The sequence below is a fragment of the Anguilla anguilla genome, chromosome 4 (assembly GCF_013347855.1).
Source record: "Anguilla anguilla isolate fAngAng1 chromosome 4, fAngAng1.pri, whole genome shotgun sequence".
Lineage (NCBI taxonomy): Eukaryota > Metazoa > Chordata > Actinopteri > Anguilliformes > Anguillidae > Anguilla > Anguilla anguilla.
The window spans coordinates 36,429,219-36,452,060 of record NC_049204.1 but is presented as its reverse complement, the minus strand read 5'-3'; the positions used below and the strand labels follow the sequence as shown (position 1 = coordinate 36,452,060).

The window sequence follows — 22,842 nt, the reverse complement described above, 5'->3', positions numbered from 1 at the left end:
CTGTGAGCTGCGGTGTTGGGCTGCAGTGCTGGGTTGGTCTGCGTTCCTTCGCGGTGATGGCGGGAGGCCAGACAGGGGACAGGCTGTTTCCCTGAGTGGGGGTGGGGGGGTGATAATCAGGGGATTAGCACCACAGCCCGCTGAGCGGGGAGAGCACGGTGATTGACAGCGCGCGTTCGCGGCCGAGGGTGCCGGGGGCGACCGTAATCGCGTCGCGGAGCGCAGGTGTGAGTGTCGGCTGCAGATGACACGCCGTGATGAGGCGAATGGGGTTCTCGCCAGATGGTTTTAACGTGCCCCCCCCCTCCACCTCTCTCACACATGCATGCACACGTACACGTACATACACAAGTGTACACTCCACAGGTTGTGAACCGCACAGTTCACAAACGCTCACAACGCACACCACACATGCGCAATAATGCACACGCACTCTCGCTTTCCCTCACACACACTGAAAAACACACACACTGCCTCCACCTCCCTTCTGAGTCAATCTATCACTGAACACCTCATGACCAATCCCCCCCCCCACCCCCTCCCCCCACCCTCACCCATCCATCAAGAACTCATTAACATTCATGGCATTTCTGGACAGGGACGTTCCCTCTCTCTCCGGATTGCTTACTCGAATTATCGGTTGACACTTACTGAAAGCTTGGATTAAGGCCTGCGGATTGATGAATAACAGAGACCAGTCGGAGGGCGACGGGGGACCGCGTTCTTCTCTCTGCTGCTTTTTCTTCGTGTCTCTCAAGCACACTACGTCAATTGGAAGCGATTCCAATACGCTGGCGCAGCGGTTCTTCTGGAACAGAGCGCAGAGCTGTCGTCTGTCGTTTTACTCATTGTCTTCCGGTGACTCGTCTTGCATACTGAGGCGAAACTCTTGTCCTTGCAGGTAAGCCAGTGATGATAATTACTGAATACATGGAGAACGGGTCCTTGGATACCTTCCTGAAGGTGAGTCGGGAGGGGGCTGGGGGTGCGGGACGTCTGCTGCAGGCAGCCAATGCCAGGCAGAAGCGTGAAGGCGGACATACAACGGAAAGGCCACTCAAGGGTTGATTCAGTGTCACGGTTAAGTCCGGGGCCTATTTTAATAAAGTTTGAAAATGAAAAAATGTATACGTGCATTTGCGCGAACTGTGGCCTGGCATTTCAAAATGCCGCAGACCTGAAATTGAAACGAATGAGATTGCGGAAGAATTAGAGGCAGGGAGGTGGAGTGTTCATTCATGTCAATCTGCTTGCATACCCCCCCCCCCCCCCATTCTTTGCAATCTGCAAATGTATGACTTGTCTTGTCACTCCAAGGATAAATTGGAACTGAAATTGCATTACACCCAAGCCATTATTCTTAAGTGGACACCTTTTAATTACAAATGCATTTGAATGCAAGCGCTAAATGTGCAAAAAATAACCTTGTCTATAACTTTGCATCTGCCAGCGGAGGACATAATGAAGCTCCATAAATATTCCTCGCCGTGCACATAAAAATCTCATTTAATCATGCTATCCATTTTATGGGCGACAGCTCAGACCCTTCTCCTCAGAATACACGTGTTTAATCAGGGAACAGATCAATTAAGCGTCACTCACTCATGACGCAATCAGCATGCAACAAGTATGCAGTAGAATTTAGACCCTGATACAAATGAATAAAAACGCCATTTTGATCTCCCTGTGTATTATGGACATCAGATCATATCTGCCTTGTTGCTAGGCTGCCAGTGTCTTCCAGTGCCATGCCACCCATCAGTTTCCTCCAGGAGTTTAGTCATGGTCATGGTTCTCCTCAGTATCAGAAACAAACAGGCTAAGAAGTAAGTTTAGGAAGTTTAAGTTTAGGAAATAGAAGCAACGCTCTAGGTGATATACGTAGTCATAAATGAAGTAAACTTAAGACCGCTGTATCAAATTTAATTCACTGGAGAAAGTGTGTCATGGAATTAACTTGCAGCTAATGCATACCCACATTTCTAGCATGTGTATTAAAATATTAAATGAAAATATACAGTCACAGAAACCTTCATGACTGTTAGTAATGGGAGCGTTTTACTGAGAGTGGGGTGTGTTCAGTCTTACAGCTCTGATGAAGCATTGCTTAGCGTTGTGAGTGTTTGACTGACAGCAGGCTGTGTCCAGTCTTACAGCTCTGATGAAGCATTGCTTAGCATTGTGAGTGTTTGACTGACAGCAGGCTGTGTCCAGTCTTACAGCTCTGATGAAGCATTGCTTAGCATTGTGAGTGTTTGACTGACAGCAGGCTGTGTCCAGTCTTACAGCTCTGATGAAGCATTGCTTGGCAGTGTGAGTGTTTGACTGACTGCAGGCTTTGTCCAGTCTCACATCTATGACGAAGCATTGCTCCCCTCCCTTCCAGAAACACGACGGCCAGTTCACGGTCATCCAGCTGGTGGGGATGCTGAGGGGCATCGCCGCCGGCATGAGCTACCTCTCGGAGATGAACTACGTCCACAGAGACCTGGCCGCGCGCAACATCCTGGTCAACAGCAACCTGGTGTGCAAGGTGTCCGACTTCGGGCTGTCGCGCGTGCTGGAGGACGACCCCGAAGCGGCCTACACCACCAGGGTAGGCCCTCTCGCTTTCCTCCGTCACCCTCCGCTTCCTCTTCCTCCGTGTTGTCCTCCGAATCCGGAAGACGCAGCAAAGTTTGAGGCGGAGTTCTCTGTTTTGCTGATGGCTCCTTTCTGGTAAACAGCAAGGTGGTGTGTTTGCGATGCTGAGGATTTACAAGCATAAAAAATAAGGATAATGAGTTCAGGGGGGACCCTGGATGGACGCCTTTGCATCAGTGCAGACAGTGTAGCAAGCGAAGCGCCCGCTCGCTCACAGGACTGAAGTTGTGAGCTCACAGGCTGAGAGCGTTTAGGACAGATCAATGAGCCGCTCCTGTAACTCCGTCGGGCCGCAAGGCGGGACTGGGCGGAGTCTGGGCGGAGTCTGCACCGCAATGTTGTTCCTGACTCAAGCGGACAGCACAAATCAGGTCCAGGTCAGCTCACCGTCTCTGTGCCTCAGAGCGTATATCAGAGTGTGTGTCAGTGGACATCGGTGTGTGTTTGTATGTGTGTGTGCGTGTGAGCGTGCATGTATGTGTGTGTGTGCGTGTATGCGTGTATGTATGTGTGCGTGTGTCTGTGTGCGTGTATGTGTGTGTAGTGTTTGTGTATGTGTTTGGGGTTGTGGACATCTTTTTTTTACTGATCAAAATGGGCATGCGGGATGGGATGTGACGGTATCCTGGTATGATGGTATACTGTAAAATTCAAATATGAAATAGTACTATCATAAACGTACCGTAATACCGCGATAGTAAATCACGTGACAAAAGCTATTTTCATGCGGGGAATTTTTTTTCCAACCATTACCCTAATTAAATATCTAAATAACCCATATTAAATAATATACTGGACCTGAATTGAGATAATTAAATCTGATCCTTCATTTAGAGGCAAAGTCATTTAAAAACACAGGTCGCATCTTATCAGCTAATCATTATGCTTGATGCATGACGTGCGTGCCCCCACGGGAGCGAGCAGCTGCACGGCTGCCGTTCTCCCGCTCGTCCTTTCTGATGTAAAATGTAAGCTAGCTTGCTACCTACAAATTACCAGCGATGTAATTTTTTTCATTCATGTAAAAAACGAGTTAAAAAAACTAGCTAAATGAGTGCCGAGGAGTCAGGCGAAAGCAGGGGAGAGGCAAAGAGAAAGTCGTCAGAAGAACTGAGGTTGAAGTTGAACTCACAGACTAGATAGGGCCAGTTATGCACTGAGAGACTTTTTGGACGTTTTGAAAAGAGACATGCTTTCACAAGAACAAACAAATATTGATACAGCATAATGTTATAATTCTACACTGATGACTTATACAACTGTTGTTTCCATGCTGATGAATTGTAACGTTACAGCTCTCAATTATAACGATAACATGTTTGAGCGATTGCGATTCAATTGTAGGCTATTTGACATTATCCGTAGACCAGGCTTTTTAGTGTGAGCCTCATTCATTTGAGTAGGGTCCAGGAAGTTGCCTGCTTCCACGCAGCGTATGTGGTGTGCAAATGTTTTTCTCCCCTTTGTGGCTGTTGGTATTCCACTCATTGGCTGAAGTATGTGAGTAGGCGTGTCAAACAAGGTTGTTGCTTACAATAAATACGCTATTTTTGTTATACGCTATATATGTAAAATTACATATTTACATGTATGATTTCTCTTTTTTGGCTGTGTACGATAATTTTCTTTAAAATCCGATAATTTAAAGCCTCCGGTACGATAGTTTAATAATTCCCACCTGGCAAAGCTGGTTAGCTGGCTGTTATACAGCTACACGGCATCTTCGTTTGCAGTGCCTTACAACACTCGCTGATTCTTATGCCGACCGTAATGAAAATCATATCCCCTCAAAAAGCAAACTCGTTCATCTGTGTGGGCTCACTTTGGATTCAGGAAATAGGATTTTAATTTTTTTTATTTAATTTCATTAATTACAAGGAGTGAACTATTCAGTTGCATTTTTTGTTTTATTTTTCAATTGAAATGGTTTAAAAAATCTGCAGATCCATAAAACAGATCGAGTTGTAAATTTTGTGTGATTTCTTTTTTTTTTAGCTTAAAACCTGATACTGTGATATACCGAAAATCATGATACTGAGTACTACGATTATCATACCGTGAAATTTCCATACCCTCACTTCCCTAGTGTGTGTGTGTGTGGCTGATGGCTACTATGTCAAGGTAAGGTCAAGGTTAGATCCTTCTGGTAGTGAGCTGTAATTGAAGTCCTGTCTGGAAAGTGTCTAATGTTCTCAGGAACAGAAGCACATTGGGCACTGGCCTGGTTGACACTGTGTCCGTACCCAATCAGATGTACAGAAATTCCATCACAACTGTGGAGTTTGGAGGTACAGGCTGAGACGATTCCTCCTACAGTATTTTTTTAATAACCTCATCAGTGAGGAAAAAAAGAGGCAGAATGTTCCTCTCGAGTCCTTCACCACCACCCCCACCCCCACCCATCACTGCTGTGAGAGGAGGAGGGGAGCACAGCACCAGTGGAACTGTCTGAACTAACTTTCCAAAAGCTTGTTAGGCTGCCGTCAACAGCACCTTGTGTTCCACAATGTCAGCATGTTCCTCCAGATGAGATCCAACCGCCAGAGGATTGGAGGGGGTGGGGGTCTGTGAGTTTTTGGGAGAGAGGTCAATCCTGTCCCATGTGTTTCTTCCATGTGCGGCTATCTTCGCAGGCACACCCCACCCTCACTCCCTCACAATGTCTTCTGCCTGCACCCCACCTTCCCCCCCGTCCATACCCCCTCCGTGTTGTACAGGGTGCTTTGATCGTCCTCTCTCAGATCTGAATAGCACCCTTGGGACAGGTACAGAGAATAATCTTCCTCGTTGCTGGTTGCTCCAACAACATCACAATGTCACAAACGCGCCAGGAGAGCAACGTCTGAAATTTGTGCGAGGCACTGGTATGGTGAGGGTCGTGACCTTGCCCTGTCTATTTAATTTATTCTCTTTTTTTCAGGGGGGGAAGATTCCTATTCGCTGGACGGCGCCAGAGGCCATCGCATACAGGAAGTTCACCTCCGCCAGCGACGTGTGGAGCTACGGCATTGTCATGTGGGAGGTCATTTCCTACGGGGAACGCCCTTACTGGGAGATGTCCAATCAGGATGTGAGTATAGCCAAAGGCTGAGCTGCTCGTATTCATTATCTCAGTGTGAGCTATAGTCATTGAAAGGCTGTTTCACAATATGGAGACTGAACCAAAGAGGATATCAGAGCAGAAAATGCGCAAGATGCTACCTCCCCTCCACGCCACGCACCGATTGGCTTTCCAGTGCTCCGCCACTCCCACCGTGTGTTTGAAAGGCTACACAGCCGCAGACACTGCCAGACCGCCCGACACGATCTGGCCTCCCGTTAACGAATCTTCAAACCGTCGCCTTCGACGCCCATCTGTTTTATCCCCATCGGTGCAACAGAAGGGGCCTGCCAAGGTATGACCAACGGTTGAGGAATCATAACTCAGAAAATAAGGAAGCCATCCCGATTCCTCCAGAGGTAAAGCCGTTAAATTGACGCTGCTAGCCAGTGTTTCCAAGGCACGGCTTGTCAAGGCTCTTTAGATTCTCACGAGTGGGATTTTGAGTCAGAGACAGATGAGGTCCTGGCGGATTTTCCACATGCCGTCAGCCTTATCCGCTGCTCGGGGACGGCTCTCAAGGTTAAGGCCCCGTGTGACTGATCGAGAGTTTTAGAAACTATACGAAACGATAAAACTATGGCACATAAAACCTCATCCGCTGATGAGCCCGTCAGAGAGTGGCCTCTTTCACGTGCAGCCTCGTCCACAGCCAAATCCCGCCAACTGGGCCCCGTTCATTGGAAACCTTAAGATTACACTCCCACCGTTGAGGCACAGCTGTTCTCCATTTTGCCCGGATAATACAACTCAGGGCAGTTCAAAGGCTTCCTCTCTCCAGGCAACAGCTTGTAAATTCGCACAGCTTTTTTCACAATGATGAGGAACATGCCAGTCTCCAATGCGGGGAAATGAAACAAGGTGTCTTCTGAAGTCTGGCTCATCCACAAAAGCCTACGCAAATTTGCTAACCCCTTCTTTTTACACAAAGAGACTCAGACAATTTCTCATTACTCTTTGTCTGAGTGCAAAATAAGGTATGGAAATCCACTTGGCTTTGCTGGTCTGACTGACACTCTTTGCTTGGAAATCCCTTAAACTTAGACCAGGTCATACACATCCTGCATGGTACAGGAAGTTGTGTCAACAGAATCAGATTTGATTGTAACCAACCACACTTGGAGTACAGAATCCAACCATCCTGAAACTACTGCTCTGCACTGCCAGCCACTGTGCTGTTATATTCATTTCATGAATTCAGCCTCTAGTGCTCTAACCACTGCTTGACTCTTCCTCACTATCTCACTCTCCCTCCACCTCTCTGTTGCCACCTGCAGGTGATAAAGGCGATAGATGAGGGCTACCGCCTGCCCGCCCCCATGGACTGCCCGGTGGTCCTGCACCAGCTGATGCTGGACTGCTGGGAGAAGGGGCGCAGCGATCGGCCCAAGTTCGCCCAGATCGTCGCCTCCCTAGACAAGCTCATCCGTAACCCCAGCAGCCTCAGGCAGCTGGCCAACAGTTCCGTCTGGTGAGTCCCCACAAAGGAGCTCTTTTTTCCACGTTTGTCCTCCAAGGGCCCTTTTCATTCCCCTTTTAATAAAGTGATTTATTATTATTTATTATTTGACATTTACTGGAGCAAATATTTGCAATATTCAACATGTTTCAAAGGTCGCTTTCCATTTCAGGTAAGTGGCGTTGTGCTAAAGAATACCCGAGTTTGCGTCTGCTACTTTTACTCAAAATAATAAAAAAGCGCCTTATGGTGCAGTGAACAGATTCCCTGTTCTATTATCAGTGATGAAGAAAGTGAGCATTAAATGGTAATGAGTCACACTTTCCATTGGTAAAAAGCTGGGAAAAAAATGCATTTCCCACTGCAACTGCATGTTGCAAGTTTGTACCTTCTTATATACAATAAAATACATTGCTGAAAACATTTTATTTGTTTTATTATTTTTTAACCAGATTAGTCCCCAGTAAGATTAAAATCAAGATATTAGTTTCCGACAAAACAATGAAACCCTCATCAAGACAGCAGTCAATATAAAAGTGCTGTACAAAAAAAGTTTAAGGGAAAAAGAAATTTCAATTATCAATTTAAGCAGCTACAAATATCAATAAACTTTGATTCCATAGACTTTACAATGGCTTTAAATTCACTAGGTAACTAGGTAACTAGGTCCTGAAGTTTAATCTCCTTTTGTCAGGTATTACAGGAAAAGGATGCTCAGTCTGAGGTTTTGCAAGTCATAAGCACAGTATTCTGAGACAGTCACCCATAAGTACCATATTTTTGATAAAAGAAAAGAAAGATAAATAACAGGGGAGTCTACCTAGTATGGCCTTGTAGATAAAAATATACCTGTTACTAAGCCAAAATGTAGAAAGAGCAGGCCAATTTACTCTGGAGGACAATATACAGTGATGAGCGGGGGCTCTGCAGTTTGTAATGAACCTCAAAGCTCCATGATGAAGACAATAATCAACATAATCAAGAACAGGTTTGGTTGGATTGGATTATTGGTTTCTAAATAATTAAAATATTATAACTTCAAAATAAGAGCCTTATTTTAAAAAGGCCAGATTAATGCAATAACCATTCTGAGAAATGATTCAGTTTACAGTTGTTGTAGTTTACCTTCACTATCAAAGTTATAAGAATACATACAGTGAGCTCCTTAAATGTTTGGTACAAAGACAAAATGACTGCTTGTAGTGTGTGACCCATCCATGATGTTTCACAGATGAGGGAGTTTTTCGGATCTTGGGAAGTTCTTTTTGGTCTTCACACTTTGCTCTTGCCATCACTGTGATACATGTGAATCTTGGCGTTATCCGTCCACAAGACCTTCCAGAACTCTGCAGGCTCTTTTAAGTACTTCTTTGCAAACTGTAACCTGGCCATCCTGCTTCTGTGGCTAACTAGTATTTTGTATCTTGCAGTGTAGTCTCTTTTAGCTCGGTTTTCTTCATTATGGTGAGAATTCTTCAGTCATCAACTGTAGAGGTCTTCCTTGGCCTACCAGCAACTATGGAGCTCACCAGTGCTCAGTTTAATGCTGTTCGAAATGGTTGATTTTGAAAAGCGTAAGGTTTGGAATATGTCCATGACTGTTTTTTTTTTCTTATTTCTCAACCTCATTATGGCTTCCTTGATTTTCATTGGCACAACTCTGGAACTTATGTTCACATACACCAATAACAGACTCCAAAAGCAATCAAAACCCTAGAATCAAGACTGGGCACTGGATACTGAAAGCTATTGCACCTGTGCTAAGGAAGCAAGTGAACACATCTGACTAATCAGAAACACCTGTGAAGTCATTAATCCCAAACATTATGATGCCCCGAAATGGAGGAAATATCTATAAAAAATGCTGTCATTTCTACATGGTGAAATCAAAATGTATAAAAATACCCTTACTGGCGTTGGCAAGTTCAATTGTTTGGGAGTACAAACAACTAAACAATCAACTTCAACAATACTTTTTTGTGGTAAATGTACAATATGATCAATATAAGCGCAAAGCAGTCTCCATGTCATCAGAGAAAAATCTAAATTTAGTCAAATGAAACATTCCACTGAATACATATGAGTTATCCATAATTGAATACTCATTGTATGTCATTTTGAAATTCAGCCTGCTTGATTATTGCTACTCAATGTCCTGTTTTAAATACAACACAACGGGTAGGCTATTATAATCCCTTACGAGATTGCTTTTGTGAACTATATGGTTAAATGAGGCAACATTTTGAACAAGAGAGTGCTATAATATATAGAGTATCATGGGACTAACTATTTCTAGCCTTTAACAATTACAGTAATACTCTTCTTCAATGAGTCTGTATGTTTTCTCGCAACTCAAGCACAGCTCTTTCCTGTTGCAGGTGCAGCTGCACCACGCAGCACACCCAGTTCCAGAGAGCGTGGGGTCATTTCAGTTGAGGCAGCAGTAAGGCAGCTGTGTACTCTGAGTCACTGCGTATTCACATGGGTGCTGTGTTCATTAACGTAGGTTTCTGAACGCGCATCATAAGTGCGTAATTCAAAGACATTTTCCATTTGTCTTCTACAGATTTCTACAAATTTATTTCAAGAAAAAAAGAATTACAATAACACGAGCAGAATAGAGCTATAGTGTTAAAAACAATGTCTGGACGGTTATTTTTATTGCAGTGAGCCAAGGGATGACATGATTTTAAACGGTTTTGGAAGCACCACTAAAAAGACACACTAAGTGCTGATTTAAAAGTAGTCAGTGAATTTGCCTCCCAGATGGCTTTTCCTCAGGAGTTCCACTTTCACCCAGGGAGGAGTAAGAGACCTGAATCAGCTGCTGATCTGAGTGTGTGAACAGGTGCCTCAGGTTCAGTGCCCTGTAGGTAGGGAGGGCAAAACGAAGCTTTAGAATGTCGCCAGCAGTGTATGCGCGTGAGCTTGACAATAGATTTCTCGTAGAAAAGGTTGTTTGTCGCCTTTTTTAGTTCATTACAGTGGTGATAGAAGTGACTAGGATTAAGTGGTACTGTGCTGTTAGCCTTTATTGATCGCCGTACAAGGTTAATGTGAAGTAGCTAGCACAATCTGACAGTACTAACCCATAAAAATGTACTTTGAATGGTATTTGGTCAATCGAACGGTAAATGTGAAAAACATTTGATTATAGTTAGCAGCACCGAAATTTTCTGTCACACCCTCAATGAACGGCAAAAGTCCCAGTAGAAGATTGAATTAAATCTTTAAAAGTTATATATTTTCTGAAACCTTATCGATTCCGCTTGGCCGTAGTGAGTGAAACTAGGCGATCTGAGCATACAGTCGCGATGTAAATTACGTCAGAAGGATTCAGCCTTGTTGTTTGCTACCTAAACTTCACAGCACACTCAAATCCGTTAGCATGCTTGTAGCATGAATTGTCTACTTGTCAACTTGTCTACTTGTCAAAATCCATTTAAACCATTCAGAAATGACTTGGGACTTTGAAGTTATAAAGCGGGATGTATCAAGTGTCCAGTGAAAATACTGACCTGGCTATCAGTCAGAATTCTGAGAGAACCAACTGCCATAAATGACCACATAAAATCAACCAGTAAGAGTTATTATGATGTCACTGGTTCAGAACCCCATAAATGTAAACAGTCGAATGTTCAGTGAAATCTATCGGTTTTCGGTGGTGTTGGAGTCCCAATCTTATCAATGATGGAATTTTGGGAAAGTGCGAGCTAAAAGGCCACAAAAACAGCCAATATATCACATTAATATTCCATATATGTACAATTGCTGTTCACAATACGTTATTTTAAGGCTAAACTAGTATTTTAATCACAATACTTATGTTAATTTCCGGAAATACATTTTTCGATTGTCCTCTCTACTGTAGGTAAGAAGTAGGATTTTGTACATAAGGGGTGGTGTGATTGCAGGATTGTGAATAGGTAGGCACTTGGGCTGCTGAGTTCTGTAACTTGCTCAGGAAATTGTTTGTAGCGTAATGAACACTGTTACTGTAGCCAAGTCTTGAGGTAATGCAGGCATGCATGAGTGTTTTCTGAATGAGCCTGAAAGGAGAGAGTTGAACATGAAACAGAGAGTAAAAGCATCAATGCTGACTGAGACTGAAAATCGGTGTTTATGAACAAGCTGTTTTGGTCCAATCACTAGAATTGCAGATTTATTGCAGTTTAGTTTAAGAATAGTATACCTTTAATGTGCTCCCACCTTGTAATGTCATCTAATCAGTTTATGAGAGTGGAGGAGATGGACAGTGTGGTAGCCTTGGTGCTCAAGCACAACTGTGTGTCATCCACATTGCAATGAAACTTGAGGTCATGACATAAGATAATCTGTCCAAGGGGAATTATGTACTGCATGAACTGGAGCAGCCCAATGACATATCCCCGCAGCATGCCTTGTGTAACCAAATGTGTCAGATTTACAGTTGCTGATTGAGGCATACTATTGTCTGTCAGTTATGTAAGACTAGGGACAAGCGAGAACTGTACCAGAGATGCCGAGGCAGCATTCTAAGCAGTTTAGGAGGATGGTGTGGTTAACTGTATCAAAAGCCACTTTTAGATCCAGCAGAAGTAGAATGTTTGGGAACCCTACATCAGAGGGAAATAGATGATTGTTTGTGACAAATGCCTGTCTCTGGACTTTGCTGGATTCCTCGTATAGATCGTTTGATTTTAGGGATGTCTTAAAATGGGATGAGACTACACATTCCGGACTCTTTTCCAGAAGTGGCTGTTTACGCGTCCCTAGTTGTTGGGGTTATCTGGGTCATCGGTAGATTTCTTGAGTATGGGAGCAACTGAAACTAATTTAATAGCAGGTGAGACACACCCAGGTGACAAAGAGGCATTGATAAAGTTTTAATGAGAGGCATGAGAGCAGGGAGGCAGGCCTTAACTTGGGTGGTAGGGCCAGGGTCAAGAACACAGGTCAAGGCCGTTGTGCTAAAGGTCAACTTGTAATGGCGTTTCAGTCCATTTCTGAGAAATTTATGTTATTTGCAATGATACATGAGTCTCTGACATGTTGATGATGACATCAGCTGCGAGTAAATATATTTGACTTACTTACTTTCGAAAAGTGTTATAAAAACATTTGTCCACTGTAAATTACTAGGTAAGATTGGCAGTAGGCTGGAGCATTATTTGTATGATTGAGAACAGTGTTCTGAGTTCTGGGGTTGCCACTGCAGTAATTTAAAATGATAGAATAATACAAGAAGCATGCGGTGTGGAGAGCACCACTATTAGTCATCAGGTGTTGCTTGTGTGCCTGACCATGAACCATGACTCCAGATTTCTATCAGGGGCGCTCAAGGCTATACTGCTCCATCTTCATGGAGCACTGCTCAAAGGTTTACTCTGATCAAAGAGGAAAAAAAGAAACTGATCTTGTTTTGAGAGGAGCCATCACGTCTCCGTTATGTGAGCCATTATGGATATCAGATAGTTCACAAGGTGAGGTGGACTCAGAGGCGGATGGATGAGAGTAAGCTACAAATTTCCTGATTAAATAAAGTTTCAGGTTCTGAAAAGAAAATGTGCGGTAGGGTTTGAAGTCAGTGCATTTCCGATTAATAGACCTATGGTCATGCCAGAGAAGTCATCACCAGTCAACTGGGAAGCTATTAATGCCAGCTGAACAAGGTCAAGGGTATGAGCATGGGTGTGGGTGGGAAAATTGTAATGTTGGGTTAAATTCATTAATTAATTCCATGTGGAAATAGGTATGTTAGCAGGTCAGACCGTTTAGATAGGAATTCATAGCTACTGTATGTAAATCACAGCAATAATCAAAGTCTGAGATTCAGGCAGTGGAAGGGCAAGATATTCAAAATAAGCACCATTGTGAAGAGGAAATGATTTCAATTTAATTTCTCTTCTGTGAGAAACAACCGTGACTACTGGAGCATAGGTTCTCAACGTAGAAGTGACTATCAGGAATGCTCTGTCTGAGCAATGGGTAGTCCAGTGGCTCGTGCCAAGTTTCTGGAGTACAGAGATAAATTCTCTCAGGGAAAGTGTTTTACTATTGGGTGAACATGTGTTAATGCAAATTTGACCAAGACTCTAGGTTTGGGATTATAAACAGTACTGTTTTTTTTCTGGAGAGTTTGAGGACTAAAACCTACTCCGTGCTGATGAGGTGTAGTCTGCACAATATGGGGCCTTTCGCTCTAGTATCCTTGTAATGGTAGAAAATGTCATTTGGCTTCAAATAAAGAAATGCACATTATTTGTGTGGATTAGTGGCACAGTGGTTAGTGTTGTTGCCTCACATGAGCCTTGTTCGAGTCCCGACCGGCCTGGATCCTCTCTGTGTGGCGTCTGCATGTTCTCTCTGTGTTTGTGTGGGTTTCCTCTGGGTACTCCGGTTTCTTCCCACAGTCCGCAAACATGTAGCCCTCTCCTGATGAAAATGAACTTCTCTGGAACTTTCACAGAAGTGTTGTTCATGAAACAAACTATTAAATCAATGCTATTCTTATTTTTACATTTAATCATTCGCCATAACGACACAAACTGATGCGTAATCAGAGGTGCGTTTGTCTGGGCCCGCAGGGACGACCCGCCCACGCCGGAACCCAACATCAGCACGGTGGACGACTGGCTCGAGTCCATCAAGATGGGTCAATACAAGGAGCACTTCTCTGGCGCAGGCTACACCAGCCTGGACTCAGTGCTCTATGTCAACATGAGGTGAGAGAGAGAAAGAGCTGTCGCTCCCTCCAAACCCCCCCTGCTGCGCTGAGGAAATGTGTTCCTTATGCTCGTAATGTCTAATTTGCCTTTTCCCATATGATTCAAAATACCTCTCCCCTACGGTCTTTCCTTAATGGCTGTTGCTTTGGCCAGGAGGTGATGTCATCAGATGGTGTCCAATGATTCTCAAGTGTTTTGAGCCTTAAACGTAACACTTTCCAGTTGGGGGATCCCATTAAGTTTTCAAAAACAGAACGAATTAAATTTGAAAATGGTGCTATTTGTATGATGTTCAAAACTAGAAAGGCTGCTGTTTGGGTGCTACCTGTATTGGACAAGTAACATCTTTAAGGATTTGCTTGTTAAATGGTGTAATTACTGCTACTTGCTGTATTATACCAGTCCAAAAAATAATACATTTGTTCCTGCCATTTAAAATAACTAAATAATGCTCATATTTAATGACATTCCAGTATATTACTGTACATATGTAAACAGCGGTTAAATGTATAACAAGTAATAAAATGTACATTTATACTGAGGACAGAATAATGAAGGTACAGTGCTTGATAATAAGAACAATAACATTTTATAGAAACAAATAAGTGTAGATATATGACTCCATTTCTGCTGTTTGAGCATCAATTCACTTTTGTGCCATGGGCCATTTGAACATGCATCATCTCCCACAAAATGAACAGTGCTGTATACAATTTACTCAGCACGATTTGTCTGAATTGGCATAGATCTGCAAGCTAAACTTAGCTGACAGTTAACTCCACCTGCAGTATAATGGCTTTTTACGATAAATCAACACAAATTGTCACCCTTTATACTTAATTATTCCATAGTTAGCAGGTTAATTTATAGCTGTGTTTCACACATCAAAGAGACTTCAGATCTTCAGATAGTTAGGTGGCACTGATTACATTAGGTTTTCTTTGTTACCAAATTTTTAAGCTGGCCAGGTATTTAACGTCACATATTTATGAAAGCCTGGAATGGGAAAATGCATGGTTTTTAATACTGGCAATTATTAATAATGCAATACAAATAGGCACGCAGTGCCCTCATTTCCAATAGGCAAGTTACACATACTGGTGAAATATATGTTTATGTGAATCAGATATTTATATAATCTTTGGGCTTCGGTTACAGTTTTTTTCTGAAAGGGGAGTGGTTGGGGGCTGGGTGTGGCTGCTGGAGGAGTCTTTTTAGGATCATAGGATCAAGTTCTCTGTGTTTCATACGTGGAAGAAGGATTGACCAAAAGCTGCAGTGTAGCTAGTCAGGGGCTACAGACTTGTACTCTGACCTCTATAGCGCAGTTAGAAAACAATCTTTAATTTCAGCGTAACTGAATCATATTGTACTGCAGATGTACAGTGGCCCCAAAAAGTATTTGGACACTTAAGCCACGCTTAAAAATGTATGGATTTCATTGAATTAAAAAACAAAATTTTAAACCAAGTGGCATTTATGTTAAAGACAGATACCTTAAGCACACCTTTCAAGCAAAACATTTCACAAAAAGATGTTTGTTAGGTTTTAAATGATAAAACAATAGATATACTGTTCTAAATTAGGACAAAAAAGTATTTGGACACTCAAACCTATACTGATTGTGAAACTTTGTTGGAGCACCTGTGTGAAATTAAGGATAATTGACTCATTTACCCACTATAAATGATTTTGGAGCAGTTGTTTGAAAGTAATTGCAAAAATGGCTAAGAAAAGTGAAGTAGAAAAGGTCTAGCATCATTTGTTGGCACAAAGAAGGCAACTCTATTCGATAGATCAGCAAAAAACTTAATCTCCCATCTTCCACAGTTGGTATATTGTAAAAGAATTCAAAGATGAAGGACTTGTGAATGAGAACAGAAAGCGCAGAGACAGACCCAGAAAGACCACCAGCAAATTGGACAGGATAATTGTTGGTAGCATCAAGAAAAACAGGCGAGAAACAGCAGCAAGGATTGCCTCAGACATCAACAAGAATTACCAGATACAACTCAGTTCACAGACTATTCGAAACAGGATCAATGAGCATGGGTACAGAGGGCGAGTAATGCGGCGAAAACCATTCATTAGCCTAAAGAACAGGAAAGCCAGGGTAAAATTTACAAAAGAACATGCGCACAAAGACGGCAGCTTTTGGAGAACTGTCTTATTTTCTGATGAGTCCACATTTAACCTCCATGGATCTGATGGCAGAGCATTTGTGTGGAGAAAGCCAGGAGAAGAATTCCAACCGGACTGCACTAAAGGTACTGTAAAGCATGGAGGTAGAAATGTGAAAGTCTGGGGCTGTTTTTCTTACAGTGGTGTTGGTGAGCTTGTGTGCATTGATGGAATCATGAACTCTGAAGTATACAGATGAATTTTGGATGCAAACTTACAGAAATCAGCAAAGAAATTATTCAAACGACAGAAGTGGATCTTTCAGCAGGATAACGATCCAAAACATACCAGCCGCCTGTTGAAAGAATACTTTGCCAAAAAGAAAATTTCAGTCTTAGAATGGCCGTCCCAGAGCCCTGACCTAAACCCTATAGAGCATCTATGGGATGCAATGGAGAAGAAAATGTCAGGCCGTCGATGCACTCGTGTGGATGAATTGAAGCTTTGCTGGCTGAAACGTGGAGGAAACTTTCACCACCGCTGTTCATGAAACTAATTGATTCCATGCCCAGACGTTGTCAAGAAGTTTTGCGAAGTAAAGGGTGGCAAACTAAATACTAAAACACTTAAACTGTGATCTTTATTGAAGGCATTATTGAGTGTCCAAATACTTTTTTGTCTTCATTTTCAGCAGTATATCTATTGTTTTATTGTTTAAAAGCCAACCAACATCTTTTTGTGAAAAGTGTGCTTAAGGCATCTATCTTTAACATAAATGTTATTTGGTTTGACATTTTGTTATGTAATTCAATATAATTCATAAATTACTAAGCATGGCTTCAGTGTCCAAATACTTTTTGGGGCCACTGTAGATAGAGAAACACATTTAACGAGTATTCTCTTTCTCTCATTCTCAGTGACTTGGGAAGATTGGGTGTGGTTCTGGCAGGACACCAGAAGAAAATACTCAGCAGTATACAAATCCTGCAGGCACAGCAAGGGAATCACGTCCACGTATAACCCCCCCCCCCCCCCCCCCCACCCAACGGTCACGATGACCCCTCTGCCCCGACCCCCTCTCCCAGGGAAAAGAGCCTCCATGCTTGTGTTCTGAGTGCGTCTTTTTTCACCAGCCATCCCACATCTGTACATCCGTCCGTCTGTCCGTCTGTCCATCCGTCCCTGCACGCAGACCCTCGGTAAACCCCAGACGGGAGCTGTGATCGGGGACCGGGTTAGAAACTGTCACTCAACAAAAAAAAAAAAAAAAAAAAAGAAGAAGAGAAAACAAAAAAAAACAAGACATTTACTAGTGCTGCTTGTGCAGGTTTGTGTGAAGTTGTGCGTACATCATGCGTTGCTGTTTAATCTGGTTGTTTTGCTTTGGGGTTTTCATATTATTTACCTCAGAAGTAAGGAAATCTTGTCTGTACAGAGCAGTGTTTTTAAAGTGTGCGCTGTTCGTCTGTTCAGAAGTGAAATTTCAAACTTCAAACTCTATTGCTCCAAGGGACCAGATCACATGACAAACAATGGGATTCAAAGAGCCTCATCTCACGCCTGACCTGATTACATGAGGGTGCAGATTTTTATTTCATGTCGTTTTGCGAACACCACTTTACAGGTACTTTTTCCTTCTGTCCCAGAAACTCAACTCGTATTCACAGGTTATAATATAGAGCCACGGTGTATATATTCGCCCCATGTTCGTACAGTAACCTCTCCTGATATCCTTGTTTCGAGGTCGGCATGAAATACTGATGAAAGAGGTATGTGTGGATGTAAGACCCCCACAGTCAGTGTCTTACTGTCCCAAGTGATCAAAGTCCGTTCCTTCATTGGCCCCCGTTACGACCTCCACGCCCGCGCCTGACCGGAGGGACCGGAGGTAGCCAGCTAACAGAACTGTGGCCCATCGCGCCAGTCAGCGGTGCTGGAGGGGAGCTTCCCCGGTCAGGCAGGATGTCCGGCCGCGGCTCCCCTTTGACGCGCGTAACCGCAGGAGGTGCGGAGCGTAGTAAGCGCGTCGCGGGCAAACCATTAACTTAGTGGCAATATCTCCCCAGTGTGGAATGTATGTCTCTTTGGGACGATACGCTTTGTCCCAGTTTCGCTTGTCTCTTCCAGACCGCTCACACACAGTCCCCCTCAGAAGACGTTTCAGTGCTTCCAGGTTAAACACAGACAAGCAGATAGCAGACATAAGAGCAAATCAGGTCTAGGACGTACTACGGGAACCAGAGAATGATTTTTTGTGAAGTTTGTGCGTGTGTGGGCATGTGCGCGTTTGTGTGCGTGTGTGCGTGTGCTGATAGGGTATGGTTCCATTTGCAGAAAGCTTTGCTTGAATGATTCTTGAACATTGTCAATGGCCTGCACGATATAGAATGTATATTTGTTGCAAAAGTGTGTGGCCTTGTGTCATTTTAAGAGCCAGTTCTCAACTGTCCATTTCCTCACAGTTTTACAGACAGTTTCCGTTCTGTTGCTTACCTGGAAAAACAAAGGGAAACGACTTCATTGCGTCTGAAGAGTGCGATGTGACCCATAGCATATTTAATGATGAGTACTGAAGTCTCTCACAACTGAAGGAATCCAGGAAGTTTATGTGGAGTGTGCAGCCAAGCCACGTCCATGCCCTGTTTTCTTCTCCCCCACAACAGAGCACCATACCTTCTCACGACAAAGGAGATGTTACCATACCCGACTTCAAGATTTAAAAGGAAAAAAAAAAGATTGTACCATAGTGTAAAAAATGTACAGTGTTGACTTAAAACTCTAGAATGTTTGTAAGTATGAACTTTTTCTTTAGAACGAAGAGAAAATCTAGCTGTGAATTAAGGCTAGACAACCCCCCCCCCATGTGTGTTCCCCCCACCCTTCCCTCCCTGCCCCCCTCCCACCGAGCTTTGATGTTGGAGGAGCACTGGTGTGTGAGTGTAGCATGGATGCTAAGCTCCGTCTATCTATTGAAAAACCCCTGCGACGTGTCACAGCCTTGCATTGTTCACTGTGGCATTGGTCCTGATGCGATGATGTCGCAGTGCTGCAGGAACAGCCGTGAGGTCGTGACACATTAGCTGGGAGATAATGGTGCCTGCAGTTTTACTGAAGCGCTCAACTCATCTTCACAGTGTTCAGATGCCTCCCTGGCAAGCCCTTCAGAAACAATATCTTCACTCGTGAAACCCTTAAATTTAAACCCCATAAATTGATGCATTTGTGCTGACTTTGCATAAATTTCTTTGACCCAGAACCTGATTTTCAGCGATGTGCTGAAAGGCTGTATTATTAGCGGTTGGGTCGATGAGGAGCGGGGTACTGGTTCATTCCAAAAGTGGAAAAATAGAGTTTGGGCCTTTATAAATTATAGATATGAATATGATTTGTGTGTAAACGAGCACAGGCTGAAGGCTTCGCACGCTGCTCTGGGGACTGGTGTAGCACATTTCTGCCAGCCACGGCTTCTGGCAAGGCAGCCCAATCTCACCACTGCAGGAGGTCGGAGGTCACCTGTCTGTGACTGACCCTGCCACGGACTGCGTTCGCAGGAAAATAAATTAATAAACAAGCTTGAAAAAGTGTTACTCACCAAAAAAATAAAATCCTTCATCAAGGTGTTCCCATGGTTACCTCCGCATCCCACTCTCACGCATTAACAAAAGAGGCGCTAATTCAGAATTTATGCCAGATATAAAATGAAAGGGGCAAATATCCTATTAATCAGACACATTTGAGATGACGATAATGGAGTATAATGATAATTATTATTAATTATTCTTTTTTGTTGGAGAAAGCTGTGGATGCCTTATTTCTCCTGGCAGTAATGAATGTATTTATCTGGAGTATTCATATAGATAAGGCCTTCACTGCTATCTATAAGCCTGGCACGTCTGCCCTCCCTTCAGCTAGTGGGTGCTAATTCATTGTGATCTCCTCTAAATTGCCAAATTACTGGAGCATAAGTGTCTATTCATACCCTCGGTTTTCCAAACAGCAGCAACAACAATGAATAATTAATTACAAAAATGCAAAATGCATTTAATGAAGAGCCACAATCAGAGCTTCTCAGGCTTCCCTGAAATTTATTCCCTCGCAGAAATGAGCTAATCATGGTTGCACCATTTCATGATAAAGTATTGAAATGCTGAGATGTTCCCCCATGATATTTCTGTGTGAACTCTGTGTTTCTTTTTTCCATGTTCAAACTCTCCTGTAAATTGCATATTTTATGGCCATTAATTTTAAATTCATACATGGTAATGATCATTTTCCAGATTGTTCACATTCTGCTACCATATCAAAGAGCCTGGTTTCATCTAATTCCTCCAAGATAAAGTTGGGTAACACTGAGATGAGTGTGTGAGTGCGTGTTTATACGTACAGGGAGTGATTTTATTTCTCAGTTTAATCAGACAAAATTGTTACCATCTGTTCCTTTAGGGAAAGAACTGGTTCAACTGAACCTTGATTGCGCAACATGTTATCAAAGATGGCACTCCAGAAAGAGAAATCCAAGGCATTTTTTTGTTTTTAAAATTAATTTACAAATAATTACATTACAGGCATTTAGCAGACGCTCTTATCCAGAGCGACTTATACAACTTTTACATAGCATTTTACATTGTATCCATTTATACAGCTGGATATATACTGAAGCGGTGCAGGTTAAGTACCTTGCTCAAGGGTACAACGACAGTGTCCTTACCCGGGAATCGAACCTACAACCTTTCGGTTACAAGTCTAGTTCCTTACCCACTGTGCTACACTCTGTCCCACTATATAGATAAATTGTTAGGAGAATTGATCTAAGGGCTTGACAGCGATGCTTAATTAATTAATTTTCCAGTCAGTGTGGTAAATCAGCCTCTTTACTGTCCTCCAATGCGAAAACGATTCACCGGCTGCCCCAAGACTATGGACAGAAACATTGGTAAGGACAAAAAAAAATCCAATCAAGCCTGAAATAGAAAGTGATTGGCAGTTGAGGGAATTACCCACAATCACCCTGGGTAACTTGATTGTGATGTAATGATGTCAGGGGCAGGCTGTTCTGCAGAGACTGACATGCCATGTCAAGGATGAAATCACTCATTCCACTAACAGTGACCCTGCCTCTGTCAATTTAGAAATGTTGGTAAAGAGACCAAGGCCCTGCCTCCAATAATAATGCATTTAAGATTACTTTGAATTAGTGCAAACTTTTTTTCCACCTACAATTTGGCATCTTGATTTAATCCCAGATCAGGGAGTGTGTCATTAACTGATGCTTTTAGCAGGATCAGCCACCAGCATTCAGCATAAATGTTTACACGCTTAACTTTGAAAATATCAGATAAAGCCATCTCATAATTTTATTCTCTTATTTCCTCTTCTTACCATAATCAATGAGCAACATGGGAAAGTATGAACTTATAAATTGACTAGATCAAACACAGGGCTAAAAGTACTTCTCAACTAGTATAATTTAAGCAAATGTAGTTTTTTGTTTTTTTAAATAACATCAATTGTTGAAAAAAATCAACTTACAAAGCAACTATTCCACAGCTCTGTTATCTGACTCCACAGAGCAAAGGAAGGTGTGCTCATGCCAAGCTGTGCTCCTTTCTCTCTCAGAACCAAGGAAAGGGAAAAAGTGCAAAAGCTCAATCATAGGTTTTTACAGACATAAGCCTAAAACAAACCCCATGTCTATGTTGGGCGCTCCTGGTAAAAGTGCAGCACTGTAAATGCAATTTATTTAAACATGCAGTTCTTTGACTGATAAATTCTTGTCCACAGCTGTCAGTAGCTTTTCACGAAGATGATGATTTATCCGTACCCCCTAACCCCAGTAAAGGTTTTATGGTTGAATTTCCTTCTTTTTTTGTACCCTGTGTCCATTTGTTTACTTGCTGCAGGTTTATATGAGCTTGTTAAAGGTGTGTGCATTTCAACTTCTTCATGTCGCTGTAATAAATATGCTAATATTTTTAATTTCTCACCTGAAGGCTTGGCTTCTCTCTGTTATTTCAGTAGGGCGCTGTGAGCAGAAGGGCCTGGCACAGCTCCCTACCCTTCATACTGTGTGTTTCCTTCATCACTAATGACACAAGCTGATGCACACCCTTTTTTACAAACACAATCCTTTGTCTCTTTCTCATATGTATGTGAGTGTGTGTGTGCGTGTTTGTGTGTAGGTGTGTGTGTGTGTGTGTTTGTTTGTTTGTGTGTGTGTGTGTCTGCATGCCACTGTATTTATGTGTGTGTGTGTGTGTGTGTGTGTGTGTGTGTGTCTGCGTGCCACTGCATATATTATGTGTCTGTGGTGGTGGCTGTATGTATGGCATATGCGTGAGTGAATCTCTCTGTGAGTGCATCTTTGCATGCTACAGGGAGAGAGTGCAAATGAAAGACAGACAGAGTGAGAGAGAGCCAGTGAGAGAGAGAGGGCGAGAGAAGGCATGCGAGAGAGATATAGAAGCCTTGACTCGAGCTACACTAATCCCTCAATGTTAGTCCAGTAGCATAGCAGTGGCACCATGAGCTCCCGTAAGCCCTTTGCATTGCAGACTTCAGGGCAGAGCAGTAACAGAAGCATACCTCTAAGTCGAGAGGATTCTCTCTAATCCATCTTGAGCAGGCAGCACACTTCAGATCCAGCCTGGATCCATCAGAGCAGCTAGACCTGACCCAACAGTCCCTGAAATGTGTGGCTTTTACAGTCCACAGTCTCGGGGGTGCTAATGTGGCTTTATATATGAGCATATCCCTTTTCTTAAACTTACACAAATCCATGAGTGCTTATAATCTAATAATGTACCCTGATTATA

General features: G+C 42.9%; 1 protein-coding gene across 1 annotated transcript in view; it reads left to right on the top strand.

Moving 5' to 3' along the window:
* Positions 1-19,682, top strand: part of LOC118225328 (ephrin type-A receptor 3) — a 134,580-nt gene extending 114,898 nt beyond the window's left edge. Inside the window, exons 12-17 of the mRNA XM_035413532.1 lie at positions 902-963; positions 2,387-2,596; positions 5,564-5,713; positions 7,021-7,214; positions 13,769-13,906; positions 16,948-19,682. Of these exons, the coding sequence (XP_035269423.1) occupies positions 902-963; positions 2,387-2,596; positions 5,564-5,713; positions 7,021-7,214; positions 13,769-13,906; positions 16,948-17,050 (857 nt within the window). The 3' untranslated portion in view covers positions 17,051-19,682. The remainder of the gene's footprint in view (positions 1-901; positions 964-2,386; positions 2,597-5,563; positions 5,714-7,020; positions 7,215-13,768; positions 13,907-16,947) is intronic.
* Positions 19,683-22,842: the final 3,160 nt, after the last annotated feature.